This window comes from Gadus morhua, chromosome 3, assembly GCF_902167405.1.
Source record: "Gadus morhua chromosome 3, gadMor3.0, whole genome shotgun sequence".
Taxonomy (NCBI): Eukaryota; Metazoa; Chordata; class Actinopteri; order Gadiformes; family Gadidae; genus Gadus; species Gadus morhua.
In genome coordinates this window covers 4,850,141-4,866,849 of record NC_044050.1, presented here as the reverse complement: position 1 = coordinate 4,866,849, position 16,709 = coordinate 4,850,141, and the positions used below count along the sequence as shown (strand labels likewise).

Below are 16,709 nucleotides of genomic sequence, written 5' to 3'. Positions count from 1 at the left end.
TGTAATTCTGATTTTGGAAGTGGCCTAGGCTACTGTTCGGAAGAGCGTGGATAAAGGCTGAAGTTAAAAATGACAGAAATGTATTTATCTAAAACAATTTCAACGTTTATTTTTTTCTAACCCATATTAGAGTATTTTCTTGGCCTGTCTGAGATTTTGTTTTATAGCTGTGGAAAGCAGAATAATATATAATAGGACGAGTTGAATATAGCGCAATGAATCTGATTGGCGCCAAACTGTCTGGTCTATTGAACAATCTGAGTGCAACTGCTTTGTGCAATTGTTTTGATATCTTAATACTTCATGTTTAATATGCTATGCATAGGACTTAAAAATAAAAATAAGTGTCGAAAAATTAAAAAAATTGAAACCGCATATTTCCTGCCGTATAAGATTCATAATACGAAATGATGGTAATAACTTTGTTTAACCTTCTAGTCTAATACTAATGAAAGCTTTATTTAACCTTTCTTTTATAAGACCAGTGACATCGAAATCTATTTTTCAACATTTCAACACTGAGGCCTGAATGAAGGCCTGCACAACACATCACAGGCGAGACATATAAAGCCTTCATCATTCTAAACATTCCCAAATATGGACAAGGTTATTAGTAACATTTTACAGTCCCTCCATGGGGAGTGGATCTGACATTTCAAGTTCCCAGAGATAAGGTGCATCATATACCTAAAACCACCCTTCCTTATTCTGTCTCCTCATGATGAGCGTTTAGAGCCGTGATGTTATTCGAGGCAATTTGGGTCAAGGCAGTTGGATATGTTTTAACAGTGGGCCTATGGCCTTATCAATTAATGCAAAGATATGCATATATTTGAGAAATCATATTACTACTACTTACAAGAATGATATTAATATTGATGATGATTATAATACAAATAGGTAATAATAATAACATACATTTTCATGATAACTCGTGGCATAGCCTATCGCTGAGTGTAGAATTGTGTTGGCCAACTATCCAACCAGCATGGTGAATTTTTTGTGCAAAATGCAGATAATTGTAGACCTAAGCTGCTTTCCAGTCCCAAACGCAGATAATGGGAGGTGTAATGAGACGGGTTAAGTGACTGACCCCCACTAACACACCGTAGGAGACATGATTAATCCTCTATAAGCCCACAGCGCGGGGTCCTCTGGATCTGCGTGTTCATACTGTGTGTATCTGTCTCCGTGTGTTTGATAGGCTCCCTGTTAGTGTCGCTCGTGATGCTTTACCTGCTGATGGACGTGAAGAGGATAAAGTTGAATCGCTAAGCCTCGTTTCGAAAAGACCCTGAAAAACCTCCATAAGCGCAAACCAGTCCGCCGCTTCTGTTTCTCGGGAGTATTCCTATACACACGCACACACTCTCTCTCACACACACTCACACACGCACGGACGCACGCACACACATACGCACCCACACACGCCTCTTAACTTCATTAACGGCCTCTTCTGTTTTACAAGCAGGTAATGTGTGAAGAACTCGCGGACCTAAAACAAATTAGAGTAAATCACACGGCGTCCACTGCTGCCTGCTCAGACAGTCTGTGTGCGGGTAGGCGTTTGTGCGTTTGTGTGCATGCGTGCGCGTGTACGGGTCAATGTGTGTGTGTGTGTGTGTGTGCGTGTGTGTGTGTGTGTGTGTGTGTGTGTGTGTGTGTGTGTGTGTGTGTGTGTGTGTGTGTGTGTGTGTGTGGCGCATGTGTGTGTCTGTTTCTGTGCGTGTAACGGCCAATGCGTAAAGAATACCATAGAAAGAAGCATTTCAATAATAATTCTAAATATAAGTACAATGTCTACAAAACCACCGCTTTAAACACAGACCAGCTTCAGAACAGTTTGCTGCTGTCATTTGTGTTTGGCCAGAGGCTGATAAAAAACATCAAAACATTAATCTATTCGTGCATATCAAAGCATCTTTAGCATTTCGAAGAAGAAAACAGAGGGACATAAATAGGGAGGACTATTCAAGGCGCCATGTGGAACCTCTGCCCTAAACAATCTGGTTGTTAAGATAGATTTTTTGTCAGCATATTCAATTGTGCTGTGGTTTACACTTATCCCAGTGAGGGAGACATTAGCAAACTGCACCTTTCCCTGCGTACCTTGTGGATCATCCAAGGTCTGACACCAGGGACCAACCAGCCAGTCAGGGGCCAGTAAGGGGCCAACCGGCCAGTCAGGGACCAACCGGCCAGTCAAGGGCCAGTAAGGGGCCAACCGGCCAGTCAGGGGTTAACCGGCGAGTCGGTGGCCGACCGGCAAGTCAGGGGCCAACCGGCCAGTCAAGGGTCAACCGGCCAGTGAGGGGCCAGTCAGGGGCCAACCGGCCAGTCAGGGGCCAGTCAGGGGCCAGTCAGGGGCCAGTCAGGGGCCAACGGGATAGTCAGGGGCAAATCGGCCAACCGGGGGCCAGCCGGCCATTCAGAGGCCAACCGGCCATGGGACCGACCGGCAAGTCAGGGGCCAGTCCGGGGCCATCCGGCCAGTCAGGGGCAAGTCAGGGGCCAGTCCGGGGCCAACCGGCCAGTCAGGGGCAAGTCAGGGGCCAGTCAAGGGCCAGTCAGGGGCCAGTCAGGGGCCAGTCAGGGGCCAGTCAGGGGCCAACCGTCCAGTCAGGGGCCAACAGGCCATCCGGGGGCCCACAGGCCAGTCAGGGGCCGACCGGCCAGTCAGGGGCCAAACATCCAGTCAGGGGCCAACCGTCCAGTCAGGCCAGTCAGGGGCCAACCGTCCAGTCAGGGGCCAACTGGCCAGTCAGGGGCCAAATGGCCAGTCAGGGTCCAACTGGCCAGTCAGGGTCCAACTGGCCAGTCAGGGGCCAAATGGCCAGTCAGGGTCCAACCGGCCAGTCAGGGGCCAGTCATCCTACGGATCTGGACATTTCCTTCTCAAACTGTTCAGTAATGCAATGTGAAGTCTTGGTTTCCTTTGGCCAAAGGTAGGCCAGAACAGAGTAGGATCGCCTCCAGCAAAATATGAAACGACAACAGGCAGCTGTTTGTTTACTTTCCCTGCAGTTGAAGCCATGTTTCAAACATCATGTTACAGTTGCCAGGACGTTTGGTAAAACACGTTAACTTGGGCAATAAATGTTAAAATGTAAACAGCAATTTAGAAATACGCAGATATGTGACGCACCAGAAAAAAATTGAGGATTTTTTATAGCTATCGATTCTGGAAATAGATTTATTTATTAGCAGCTGTAATGATGCCTCTAAATACTATTATTTGTAAAACATTGACTTTTGGTATTTATTGAATACCTAACTTTTATTTGTTTCAGATTGGATAATTATCAAGAACAAGAGAATGGGTAAATCTTTGTCATATTTCTGTGGAGAAATATTGGCCAATATTGACCAGAGTGATGAGCCAGACAGATTGAAATTTTTAAAAGCATGCAAGCAACACACAAAATCTATAACCACAAATTGTGCATAATTCAAATGCATTGATAGTCTCAGTTGTAAGACTTCGGGATGTTGGCATAGATAACATTTAAGGTTAAAGGGATATACTGGGATATCTATAACTTGGCGTTTGCTTGTCTGACTCAGAATCAGACAAGTTATTAATTCCAAATTCCCCATTGTGCTTCCAAAAAGGTAGTTCTCTGCTTATGGCTGGGTAGTCTGAGCGGAGGGTTACCTGTTACCGACACATCACTGGTCGATTAATCATCACAGACAATGTGATCTGTTTGTTAGTTTGGTTGAGGCACATCACTAAAAGATGAGAGATTATCTCACATGCTATCATGATGATGTCAGCTTTATTCTTTGAAACCAATTTATTTGAGACGTTGATCTTTGAGCCTCAAAAGGGGAAATTTCAATTGTTTTATTTTGGATGTAACTTTGGAGGTGCCAGCGTCATATAAAAAAAATCTGAGCATTGCAGACTGTGGATGAGGAATACCACAGGAAAGTGGGATTGCACAGTACTTGGTGACCAGATTGTACTCATGACAAGAGCTACTTAACTCAAGTGAACCTTCAATATCCTGTTATTTTATCCTGTTATTATATCATCGTGTTTAATGATATTCAGGACACACAGCTTGATGACATCTATCAACATGGTCTAGGTGGGGTAGGCACGATAAGAGATGAACCAGATGGCTTTCCAGGTCACCTTTCACATTATGGATTCCATTCATGTCTCTGTTAAGAAGGTCCATAACTGGTAGGACCTGAGAAAACTAAGCAAAGGGCTGGATAAGAATCACTATGTTGCGATGCCAACGGCAAGTTAGGGACATTAACATTCAGTACTTGAACATTAGCGTGGTGCAGCACGTGTAAATCTATTTATCTAGGAAGTACTGGGAAAGATTTATATGGGACTAGTCGTTATAGTCTAACCTTTGTTGGGTCTGCTGGAAGAATTAGGAGTATTGAGTCCTCTGCAGAGTATTGAACCGTCCAACTCAGGTAAAGACCAGTCTTGGCTGTTTGAGAGCGGTTCCTTGCTGGGAAGGATCCATACACAATTACATTTGTATTGTGAATCGTACTGGACTCTGTCAAAAATGTATTTGTATTTTTAATATCCTATCAGGCATGCCAACGTAGAAGCTGTGAGACCACCACAAAACTATCCGACTACTATATATTGACTATATAACATGTTTGAGGACCTTAACATCAGAGCCTTATGTAATCTGGGAACCATAACATTGGAACTCAAACATTGTTAGTTTGCTTTGGCTTTAGGCCCCTCTTCCTCCTCCATTGCCCATGCCTTTTCTGTGTGGAATCATACACCTGGCCTAGCCCCTCGCGGTTGATCCAGCTCCAGGATAATTTAACCCACTTCCACACATGTTGATTGATTTGAAAGTGACCAGAGAAAGGATTTTATATTATTATCATGATTTGCTTCTGACTAGACTCTTAAATCTAGGTCCTATAGCTGAATTAAAGGTGAAATGTATATCATTTAGTGGCAGCTAGCGGATTAATTTGGCAGATATGGGATAAATTATTCATAATATTTTAATCCCTTGAAAATAAGTGTTTTTGTTACCTTAGAATGAGCTTTTTATAGCTATAGGGAGGGGGTCTTCTTCAACAGAGCCTGCCGCATGTTTCAACAGTATCTCTGTGCTGATCAACAGTTCTAGAGAGGCTAAAGCATGACCACAATGTGGAACAATTAACATTCATAATCGCTATGTGACTTGTAAACTATGACCAATAGTTTTACAGACCAAATACCAAACCAAATACTTTTAATAGTTAGCCTAGAATTGCATTCATTTAAAGTTTAAAAAAGTAACTTTTCATATGTGTTTTCATTAGTTTTCTAAAAGCTGCAACCAACAGATGAACAAATTCTATATTTAATGCTTCATTTTTTTGCATTTCAACTGTTCAAACCATGTGCAACAAATTAAATGTTGAGGCTAAGTCCGGGTAGTGTGTTTGTGTGTGTGTGTGTGTGTGTGTGTGTGTGTGTGTGTGTGTGTGTGTGTGTGTGTGTGTGTGTGTGTGTGTGTGTGTGTGTGTGTGTGTGTGTGTGTGTGTGTGTGTGTGTGTGTGTGTGTGTGTGTGCATGTGCTTGGGGGTGGTTGGTGGGTCGGGGGCGGGGGGGTAGGGGTTGGATGTCAGTAAGCCAGGCTCCTCAAAGAGATTTATGGCCACATAGCATCTCGGCACCACCTATCCCCTCACCTCTCACTCTATCAGGGAAATGAAAGTCTGACAGAAAAAAGAGAGAGACAGCGCGAGACAGCGGAAAGAGATGTAGACAGAGAAAGACAAAGAGACAGACTGAGAAGCATGAAGTGAGGCATCAACGGGCAGCTGGTTAACAGATGTCAGGAGTTGATAAAACAGCTTACTTTCATGTATATAGTTAGCTTGCTCAGAGCTGTAAGCTGTAGTGCTTCATCTCACTAGCGTCTAAACCTTGACGATTAATAAGATTAATACCTTTAATAAGAAATTCTGCTCATTATACTGTATAAGCTATTCGATAAGTTCCCAGAAAGTTCCAGCAGAGGAAATTTAATAATTTGTCACTGCAACCTGTTCTTGTGAGTTGATGCTATGGGATTTAAAAAAAAAAAAAAGCTCTTATTTAATTCCCTCATATTTTATGAAAGAGTGTTGGAGCACAGTTGCCTCACAAGTTGACCAATTAGAGGAGGATGTGTTTAGCACGGTTCCCTCACTAGTGGACCAATGAGAAGAGGGTGTGTTTATCACGGTTCCCTCACAAGTGGACCAATAAGAGGAGGCAGTCTCCCATTAGAAGGTGCACCGTGGTGCAGTATGCTGGTCATCTAAGTGTTGTGGCACACAAAATGTCTTATCTAATTTAAAATAGCATCCTGTTTCTTGGTGTTTTCCCCCATGGATCTGATTTAGCAATGATAAACAATAGGATGTACATGTAAAGTGTCCAGAAAACCAGTGGTAATATCAAAACAGTGGTAGGAGGTGATTCAACTAGTGGCCAGTAAAATGACATCCAGTCCTGATGAGCTAGCACAGAGGGCAGTGATAGGCCGACAGCAGGGAGAGGGATCAGCAGCTGTCTCTGCCACGAGCCGGAGGCTGAGACAAAGCAACCCGTTTCTGAGGCCGAGCCTTTGTGACAGTTCAAGGACCCGAGTAGGATCCCATTAAGCTCCTATGGTAGGACTCTGCGGCACATCCTCCCTTTAAGTTGTTTAACTTTCTTTTTGTTCTACTTCAGACAGTAACATTACTGTGCACAGACTAGAGGAAGTGGGGGGGGGGGGGGGGGGGGTAAGCGGGGGTAAGTTATGGAAATGGTAATTAAACCCAGCCAATACGGTTCATCTGGAGCTGTACAAGGCTCCCCTACATGCCCGTCTGTACTGTTGGGCGCGTAACATAGAATGTCGTCAAGGGGGCTACATATAGTTCTGCTTGGGTCATTCAGCAGGCCTGCAACAGACTCCTAAATGAGACTATTAAACAGGTTGGCCCCAGAGGTTTATTCGAAAATCCCATCATCAATAATGAAAGCTAAGTTAGGACATTTGGAGAAACCAGCCAGAGAAAACCTTGATTTTTAAAGTATCCAACCGAGAAAAAACCCACCCCTCCGTTCAAGCCTCGTTCAAAGCCTCTCCCTCAAAACACGTGAGGAGCTCGCTGCAGCTTTAGCAACAGGTTGGCCAGGCTTTTCTGGAAGTCTGGGGTGAGGCGCAGTGAGTGCATGGGCAGAGTGTTAACGGGCAGAGTGTGAACAGGAAGAGTGTCCACGCCAGGCAGAGTGTCCACGGGCAGAGTTTGGATAGGTAGCATACAGACACAGGTATTCAGACAGCTGATCCGTCCATTCATTTGGTTGAGGCCGAATGAAATGGACAGGCTTATTACGGGCTCATATAGTGATTATTGTTGTTTCTTTAGTTTTATTGATCTAAAAAATGCATTTAAAAATAAACATCGTACCCTAGCTTTAAATAAGATAATTAAATACAACCAGACCATGTTAAAGAGTTAGAAAATGTCAACCTCATCTTCATTTCAGTATCCTTCATACTACTTAATATATTGACTGCCTCTAACCTATATGGGTCTCCATTGATAGATATGAAAGTCATGTAACTATGTGTAGAAGTGCATTATTATTTTACCCCTACAATTAGATACAAGTAGATAGGCACATTTGAATATGCAGATATGTAATATTCCTGCCTGGCTATGACAATATGAGCGAGCAGGGCTTATGGCGCGTAGCTCAGGCTGGCCATAAATCTAGAGCAAGGCAGAGGATAAGAGAGAGAGAGACACTGGAAAAAACACTACTATATACTTCTCATGCTCATAATATATCTGAGCTCTCTCTTGTGCTGCAGCAGCTGCAATCTATTGTTAAGGGTCACAGGTAAAATGTGTAGGCCTACGGAAAAACTTCAGTGTATCTCACTGCATCACTATCAATCATTATCAATAGAGGACGGCTGGCATAATGTTGGGATCAGTAATTGACTCATTGTAAGATTTTCTGGCATAAATAATAACGCATTAAATCTTAAAAAACATCCTATCCCTCCTCATTCTATTGTATTGTGAGTTAAACGCCCTATATTATCCGAAATTGTTAGTGATCCAAACCTAAATAAACCTAATTATTATTAGAATAATTACTTTTGTGTTCAGAAACCCCAAGAAGAGCTGCTGGGTTACAAGGGTGCATGCCCATAAGGCTGTTTCCTCAGAATTCTTCTAAAATATATGTATCTTTGATAGTGTTGGTATGTACCCCAACCCTCAGTGAATTGGTATTGAAATGAAATGCAGAAAACATATTTTGCCAATATATTAAATATATATTCAAATGAACCCACATAAATAATTATTGGCATTGCTCTGTGCAGTAAAGATATTTCAGTTCTCTAACGGCTGATCCACTACAAGTTTGAAGGAGTATTAATCATTCCATTCCATGCATAAAAATAAATATTACTCTTGTATTTTTTGCCCCAAACAGTGATGGAAAAAAAGGTAACGGCAGAAGAAATAAATAAACCCCCCAATTTTACAAGAATATAAAAACAACCCGTTAAATCGGCACATTTATGTCTATAGTGGAAACATTTTGCGTCATACTAAAGAATAATATTAACATACATTGAACAGCACATAAACAACATGAGCGAAATAAAACATATTATATTGCAGGCCTATTAAGCCTACCAAATAATATATATTAAGTTTTCAAAAATAATTAAAGTCAATAAATTTGACAGAGACAAAAAACAAGTGAGGTTTCCCCTGAACATTCATGAAAGCCATATCCATGTGAAACGCATGAGAGGGTAATATCCATAATCCATCGCTCAGGACAGAGGTTTGTTTAAAGCCTGATGTCCGTAGAGTGACAGCAACATGTATCGTAGCTCTCTGCCCCTGTGGCCGTGTTTTTGTGAAAAGGTTATTTCTCCCTACCCATAGCCTTCCCTTCTCGTTTGCAGTACATAAAACACACCACCCCTGCAACATTCATACACACAGACACAAACACATGCATAGTAAAAACACACAGACACACACACACACACACACACACACACAGCCACGCATAAATACATAGGTCAAGTGTCAGAGGTCATGTTGTGTCTGGAGAGGATTTACTCTTTTACCTTGATTTCTCGCTTCGTCTCTCAGTCTTCCACTCACACACGCACATACACACACGCACACATACACACACGCAAACCACCAAAACACTCTCACCAAAACACTCAGCCCACTTACCACCACAGTCAAGACATTGGCTGCTAATCACAGGGCTACTTGACAGACCCATTTTTCATGAATATTGAGCCAGGGTTTAGCTATCTAGTTATTTCATGAAGTAAGGAGAAATATCTGTTTAAAACAAAGTGATTAGAAACAGAAATTGAGTTGCTCCTGGAAGATGCATTATTTTATTACTCGCCTAGTCATTCCCCAAATTTGTCTTTCGTTTTGAATGTGTATGCCATTTCGCTCTTGTTATTTTCTAGGTAACAATGTCATATGTAATGATAGGACAACAATGTATTCAGCAAGAAAATTAGAAATTTGATGGGAAATGGGATGTGTGTATGAACAAACTAAATCACCTCAATGGTTTATAAATAGTATACATAAGTATGTATTTGTGATTATTTACATGCATTTACCTAGAGATGGTTTTGATGTTTTGGCTACATAGATTTTTCTTTATTTGTCCATCGTCCAAGGTTTTACTTGTTAAATATTATTGATGTTGATTGTTGCTGATCAACAAAGTGAAGACCGGAAAAACAGCTCAGCTTGATATATTTTAACAACTAGGCTACTATAATATTAAAATGGTGATGAATGATAATGGTATGATTTTAGTTCAAAGGACAGCCTTTGTGGCGGGTGTCAGGCTGAAGGGGTGCTGGGGTACACAACACAACATCAGCTTGGCTCTGGGCTAAGGCTCCAGAAATGTCATCATGGCTTGTACTGAATAACTTCATGGGACCAAACCCATTTGTTTATGACATTGTTTTGTAGCTGGATGATAACCTGGACTATACATTCTATATATTCATGACTTGACTTGGTTTGCTTTTCATAGGATATAAAATGTCAGCGGTTTTATGTGCGTTTGTTTTTGGACAAGAACCCAATATAATCATATGGTTAAACATAAGGTACAGTACGTTACATTAAACATTTCACTGGTATTTTAAATTCAACAACTACCTTATTAAAGCCTGACTAGGCCTTGATAATGACATTAATAATACAAATAGTCAGCAAAATAACTGTAAAACTTGTGCCGTTTATTATAACAGCAGGGAGTTCAGAAGTAAATTAACAACATAGGCATAAGAACCATGGTCTTAGTGTAATTTGATTAATCATAAAAAAATTGCAGTATTACATTTTGTACAGTGATGTCAAAGTCTGGTTATTCCCACCGATTTAAATCTTTTACCGAGTCGAACAATTTGCTATGCTTCATTCATTTCTGTGTTGTTCGAGGTTACCTGATGGAGCAAGGGCTTCATGCTCACTAAAACGTTAGATTGACGAGATGCTACAACAGTGCTGCTACAGCGGCCAGAAACCTCCTTCGTAAGTGAGACCTTTCTGATCGGGACCATCTCCCCCCCCCCCCCCCCCCCCACCTACTTTTGGTTATTCTTCTGGCCAATGTGAGTGAGCAGATTCTGTGCATTGATGAATCTTTATTGCTTCCCTGGCTCCGCTTTCAGGGTGAGCACACGTCGTCATGAATCAATCAGCAGCCTTCGTATTCAAGTGCAACATCAAAGACTTCTCCTGGGCGCTCCTTTACATACTTGGATATGAAAAGCCATATTTCATGACACTTGGGGCTTTGGACATCCAATAGTCATCATATTCACAGAGAGTGACTCACACTTTGTCCCGTATGCGGCCTTACGACAGGTGCACGTTTTCACAGTGTGTTGGTGGATTTTCAGGGTTGGGGTTAGGGTTAGGGTCTTCAAAACCTTTTCTCTTGATTTTTGTTTTTATACACAAAAAAAATAGTTCAAATTGTGCTTGTTAGCATTGATACATTCTTACCTATGGTGGAACTCAATCACCAGTCTCTATTCTTCAGTGCATTATAGAACATGGGCTGCAATTGGATGTCTGACAGTAAAGTGGGCTGTACTAGGCAGCTACATGGCCAATCAAGTAAATGTTGTCATAGAGATGCCCCACAAAGTCATCTGAAACGTTGTGGGCTGCGCGTCGCGTGTTTCTGATGAACTCCCTCTTGGACATTTTGTTTTTGACGTGGGGGCTCGTCAGGTCGATGGACAGCAGGATCAGACTGTAGCACAGGACGTAGACCGCATCTGAGAGGAGAAGGGAGAACAAATCAACAAAACTGACCATAGTGCATAAAACGGCTTCAACACTGCATAAAGTACAAGGCAGTAAAGCGAACATATGCTCAGACATCAAGGTTAACGTGTGGTGCAGAGGCCAGTCCATAGGGACTGTTGGTACTGACCGGGGCTGAGGCCAAGCTCTCGAACGAGGGCCGGGTTACAAGTGCAAAACCTCTGGCTGAATTTAATGATGAGGGTCTCCAGGTACTCCCCCCGTTCCTCGGGGGCATGGATGTGCCTGAAGAAACCTCTCAGGGCGTTGGGCAGGAACTGGTTGCTGAAGTTGTGCAGGGTGACCAGCTCGTCCAGGACGTCCCGTCTGATTACAGATGTTCAAAAGCAGGAACACAATCACAGCAGAAATGAATGTTTAATGAGAAGGAAGGAGCACGGATTCTACCACAGATGCTGACCCTATGATACACTTACATACCATCGAATACAAATAAAAAGTGAATTACCATAATTATAAATAGTGAAAGTGAAGTTGGGGTGTCATATAATTTGAGCATTTCAAAAATAAAACTGGTAAGCCTTCTCCTTTCTCACAGAATACATGTATGTGTATTATGTGTGCTGGCACCTTTCATCGAGGTACATCCTCAGCATCTTACAGTTGAGCCGTCGGGTATAGAAGATAAACTTAGCGAGCTCCATGGGATGGTCCACCAGGATTCCTTTAGACATGAAATAACTGATCCCCTGCGAGGCAAAACACAGACAGGGAGAGAGATGGAGAGAGAGCAGGGCTATCATGTGTCTTTTAAATGGAGGTCTAAAGTAGCCATAATCTTGCTCATGATCCAGATCGCACACAGGCTTACACACACACCCGCGCACACACGGACACACCCAGGTGCGTGCATGCTTGCATTTGCACACAGACATAAACTTGGATTGTTAATGCTCATAATGTGTAACAAAGAGTCTTCAATAGTGATAATGAGGCATAACATTGGAGTGACATCATCACATTTAACCTAATACATGTGACGATTCATCCTCCCCTTCACACACACACACACACACACACACACACACACACACACACACACACACACACACACACACACACACACACACACACACACACACACACACACACACACACACACTCACAACACTCTTGCCTTGTTATCACTAGGAACACAGGCCAAGGGTTAACCCTTTGGAGTTACCAGGTATGTGTGTGTATGTGTGGTGTGCGTGTGTGTGCGTGTGTGTGTGTGTGTGTGTGTGTGTTTTTCAAAAATTCCCAAAAGATACTGATTTTGAGTCACTGAAGGTTATTTCAACTTGTAGCTATTGGTGTACTTTGCAAAATATATGTTATATCATACAGCCTACTCTTTATTGCAATTAGCCTAATAGTCAACCAAATACAGAATAAAATATATAAGGCCTTAAAGGACATTGCTAATTAAAAGCTTCAGCCTCATTACAATGTGTATGTATGTTTGTATGTATGTGTGGTGCATGCAGTGTAAAACCTCATGAGCATTGCCATTGAATGTCAGACTGCCTTCATCCAGCTGCAAGTAGAGTCTCCTGTATGAAAAGCCACTGGGTAGCCTCCTGTTATAGATGGAACAGTGACCCCATGTGGACTTGCAAAGCCTGGGAGAGACACACAAACGAAGTGCAGAAAAGCAACATGCTAAATTAGATTTGTTCTTTTTTACTCTAGAAATAAATCACCAATTTTTTATTAAAGATAAATTATATTAATGACGATGACATGAAAATGTTTGTATCATATAATATCAATACATAAAGCTATGAGCAATACATCTTAACAGCTTTAACATATCTGGTGAATTATAACTGATTCTTTGGCCGATGATGAGTGAATTTAAAAAAATGAGGCGAATGAGCATGAGTCTTACCCCTGCCAAAGATATTCATCATGGCCCAGGTCCTGCCAAACACAGCCTGCCAGGCACAGGTCAGTAGCGTTAAGATAAGACAGGATGGTGATGCTTAGTTCTGGCGGGAGCATCTCCAAATCTATAAACCTGTGCTGGGCCCTTCCTGTCAATAGATACGCAGAAATTAAGATAAGTCAAGATCAAAAGATACATCTTTAGTGATTATTTATATGTAGAGACAAGTAATAGAAACATTTAAACGGTACCCTTTTGTGTTAGGAATAACTTAATTGAGTTTAGCAGCATAAGAGCCCGGGTTGATGTCAAAGCAGAGACAAAGCTATGAGGTTAAACCAGTGCTCTGTCTTGGAAAAGACCAAAAGTCTAAAGTTGAGTTATTCTCTTAGGGTGAATATATCGATTATTACTAAAATTTAAATGTAATGCTGGTTTGTTCATACCACCCCTCCTGAGTAACTGATAGATATCAGTCCCAAGTCCATGGCAGTGTTGGGGGGGCCTGCTTTGGGGGCCTCCTTCTCTTGTGGCTGTATAAAAAAAGCATACAAAAGGATTCATTATTGAATATACACCCTCCCTACAATCATGTCACATGATTTTATCATTCCAACCATTGAAATTAAACTTTTCATATTACCCTAATAGGCATAACTAGTGAAAAGAGAGCAGAGGGCTTATAAGTTTCTGTATTGGTACGGTTTCTTTGTGTCCAACATATTATGCTGTTTGTTAGTTTAAGCATTGTATCCAGATCAGGGTTAGGCTCTGGGCGCTGTACAACCATTTATGTCTGCTACTTATTTGACCCAATACAGTAGCATTCAGACCACAGTATGAACAGTTACATGAACAGAGAGCACCACGTCCATGTCAAGCAAAACTGCGATATACATGGCAAATGAGGCACAATTGGGTTATGCCTATTATACATATTGGGCTTAGAAGGAACATTTTGAAATACACTTATACACGGTACACACAGAGAAACTATGTATTTAAATGGTCCCCCCCTTCATTACACCAGTGTTAGTGAGAAACATGTGCATTGCCTTGTTCCCCAGCTCTCTGCTGCTCTCTGTCGGCCAGGTGGTCCACTAACTCCTCCTGTAGCTGCTGCTGTTGTCCTGCGTCCAGTGGCAGCCTCCACAACGCCTGACCCATCTGTGGACATCACAACCACCCCGGGAAATCCCACCATCAGCAATCATCTGAATAATATCTGGTCTAGTTCTGAACAGTTACGTTGCTATAAAATAAACTTCATGTCCCCGGGGAGGTCACCTAGTTCTGACCTCCCAAAAGCCAAATGTAGACCATAGTAAACATTAGAGATGAACAGATATCTCTCCCATGCCATGATGGTCCAGATTATACGAACAAGGCAGACCACCCAAGCCAAGTTAAACCTATCTCTAAGAAAAACCTTAATGCATCTATATCTAACCTAATACCTGAACTTAACAATCTTTCACTTAATACCTAAACTTAACCCCCTCTAGCCTAACACCTAAAACGAACCATTCCTTAGTACCTAATACCGTAATGTAACCACCTCTAACCTCATATCTAAACTAACCATCTCTAATTTAACACCAAAACTAAACATCTCTAACCTCATACCTAAACTAAACATCTCTAATCTCATACCTAAACTTAACCATCTCTAACCTAATACCTAAAACCAACCATTTCCAACCTCATACCTAAACATAACTCTCTAAGATAAAACATAAACATCACCATCTCTAACATGTACCTAAATGTAACCATCTATAAACTAATACCTAAACTCAACCATCTCTAACCTCATACCGAACCTCATACCTAAACTTGACCATCTCTAACCTATTACCTTATCTTTCTTAACCATCTGTAACATTGTTATACCATAACTTAACCATTTATAATCTTAAACCTTAGACAAGCCTTCTCTATAATACCTTAACTCAACTATCTCTATCCTACCACATAAACTTCACCAGCTCAGCTCTGTCCGTTCAGACAGAATAGTCCTTTGCATAGTCTCTCAGGTAGGGCACCCTGCGTTGTAAACAGTGATGTTGGAAGTATCACCTAGCATGCTTGTATTTTTGACCCGTAGTCCCCGCCTCAACTCCTCTACTATTGGTCCAAGATAAATTAACCATTGAACTAAGTCAGCGATTTGCTGAAAATCCTATCCATCATAAACTCACCAGGATAGCAAACGAAGCTAGTTTAGAACAGTGCTTTACAGCACTCTATACGTATTGCGTATTCTATTTATTAGTTCATACGATCCAAAGCCATAACGACACTTACCTGGGTTTTAGTGATTTAATTAATCCCTCCGCCGCCCCGACTGTCAACATCGACAGCGGGGAATAACGAGTGTAAACAGAAACAGTAGTTTGGTATTAGGCTCAGAGTGTGTCGGTCGTACAGTACTCCTGTTTTTATCCTGGCTCCTCCTCTTTTAGATCCAATCTAAAAACATAATGTGTGTGTGACACACACACACACACACACACACACACACACACACACACACACACACACACACACACACACACACACACACACACACACACACACACACACACACACACACACACACACACACACACATACACATATTATTAATGTAAAATAATCATAAAAGATTTATTTTTATTCTACAATAAATAAAAATAATGAACAAAGTAAAATCGCGTACCGGGGCGAAGAGCCGGTACGTGCTATGACGTAGAAAGAAGCGCTTCCGGTTATTTTCACCGCGAAAAACAAACGTATTGCTGCGTCCGGCTGGGTCCCAACTGTCGCCTTCCATAGGGTAGGCCTGTACGTTTAACAGTGAGCAGCTTCTCTACATATCTGCCATAACCCAAGAAAGAGTGACGCTAAACTGTGAAACAACTAAAAGGCTTAACGGAATTTAATCTTTCATTGCTTTAAAGGACATTGGCCCTGCCTCGACAGTTGAACGATGTCCACCGGTGATTTAAAAGGTGCTCTCCGTAAACTGGACTCGTTGTTGCGGGCTATGAAGTATCCAAGAGACGTCGATTACAACGGGTAGGTCTGCAGCCCACTGCAGGAACATACAATTAAGTGGGATTTAAGTGCGATAGTTGGATTTGACATTATTGGCTGGACTCTTTAACTGTTATGTTCATGTTATGTTCATATATATTCAAGAAAACGTACCTAGATTTTTTCCACTCCTTTTTTAAGTTTGTTTAGTCTGGCGATAGTGTCAAATAGCCTGCAGGAAATAGCCTCTATATATTTAGTGGGAGGCTGTGTGCTGTACTATACTGTAGACTGGCTTGGTAAAGTCCCAGTGTCACCTGGGAGAGGGTCAAGAGTTGTTGTTCAAAAGACGGGAGCAGGGCTTGCTCTCACCATGTCGGGGCCATTGGCAGGATTAGGATTTGTCATTAAGAGCATTGGAGAACGT

General features: G+C 41.8%; 2 protein-coding genes across 6 annotated transcripts in view; one reads left to right on the top strand and one right to left on the bottom strand.

The window, feature by feature from the left end:
• Window positions 1-10,274: 10,274 nt before the first annotated feature.
• Window positions 10,275-15,733, bottom strand: fbxo8 (F-box protein 8). 2 transcript variants are annotated; one of them, XM_030352754.1, is made up of 8 exons: window positions 15,572-15,733; window positions 14,320-14,431; window positions 13,711-13,797; window positions 13,268-13,412; window positions 12,872-12,998; window positions 11,965-12,083; window positions 11,504-11,700; window positions 10,275-11,345 (listed from the first exon to the last, which is right to left on the bottom strand). In XM_030352754.1, the coding sequence occupies exons 2-8, from the start codon at window positions 14,429-14,431 to the stop codon at window positions 11,158-11,160; spliced, it is 975 nt and encodes a 324-aa protein (XP_030208614.1). In that variant the 5' UTR covers window positions 15,572-15,733; the 3' UTR covers window positions 10,275-11,157. The 2 variants fall into 2 exon arrangements, with proteins under 2 accessions (XP_030208614.1, XP_030208615.1); XM_030352755.1 differs by lacking the exon at window positions 15,572-15,733 and adding an exon at window positions 15,236-15,357.
• Window positions 15,734-15,971: 238 nt separating this feature from the next.
• Window positions 15,972-16,709, top strand: part of cep44 (centrosomal protein 44) — a 28,856-nt gene continuing 28,118 nt past the window's right edge. Inside the window, exons 1-2 of one of the 4 annotated variants that reach the window (XM_030352752.1) lie at window positions 15,972-16,082; window positions 16,207-16,324. In XM_030352752.1, the coding sequence (XP_030208612.1) occupies window positions 16,236-16,324 (89 nt within the window). In that variant the 5' untranslated portion in view covers window positions 15,972-16,082; window positions 16,207-16,235. Of the gene's footprint in view, window positions 16,325-16,709 lie in introns of all 4 variants that reach the window. The other 3 variants (XM_030352750.1, XM_030352751.1, XR_003976257.1) reach the window with 3 other exon arrangements.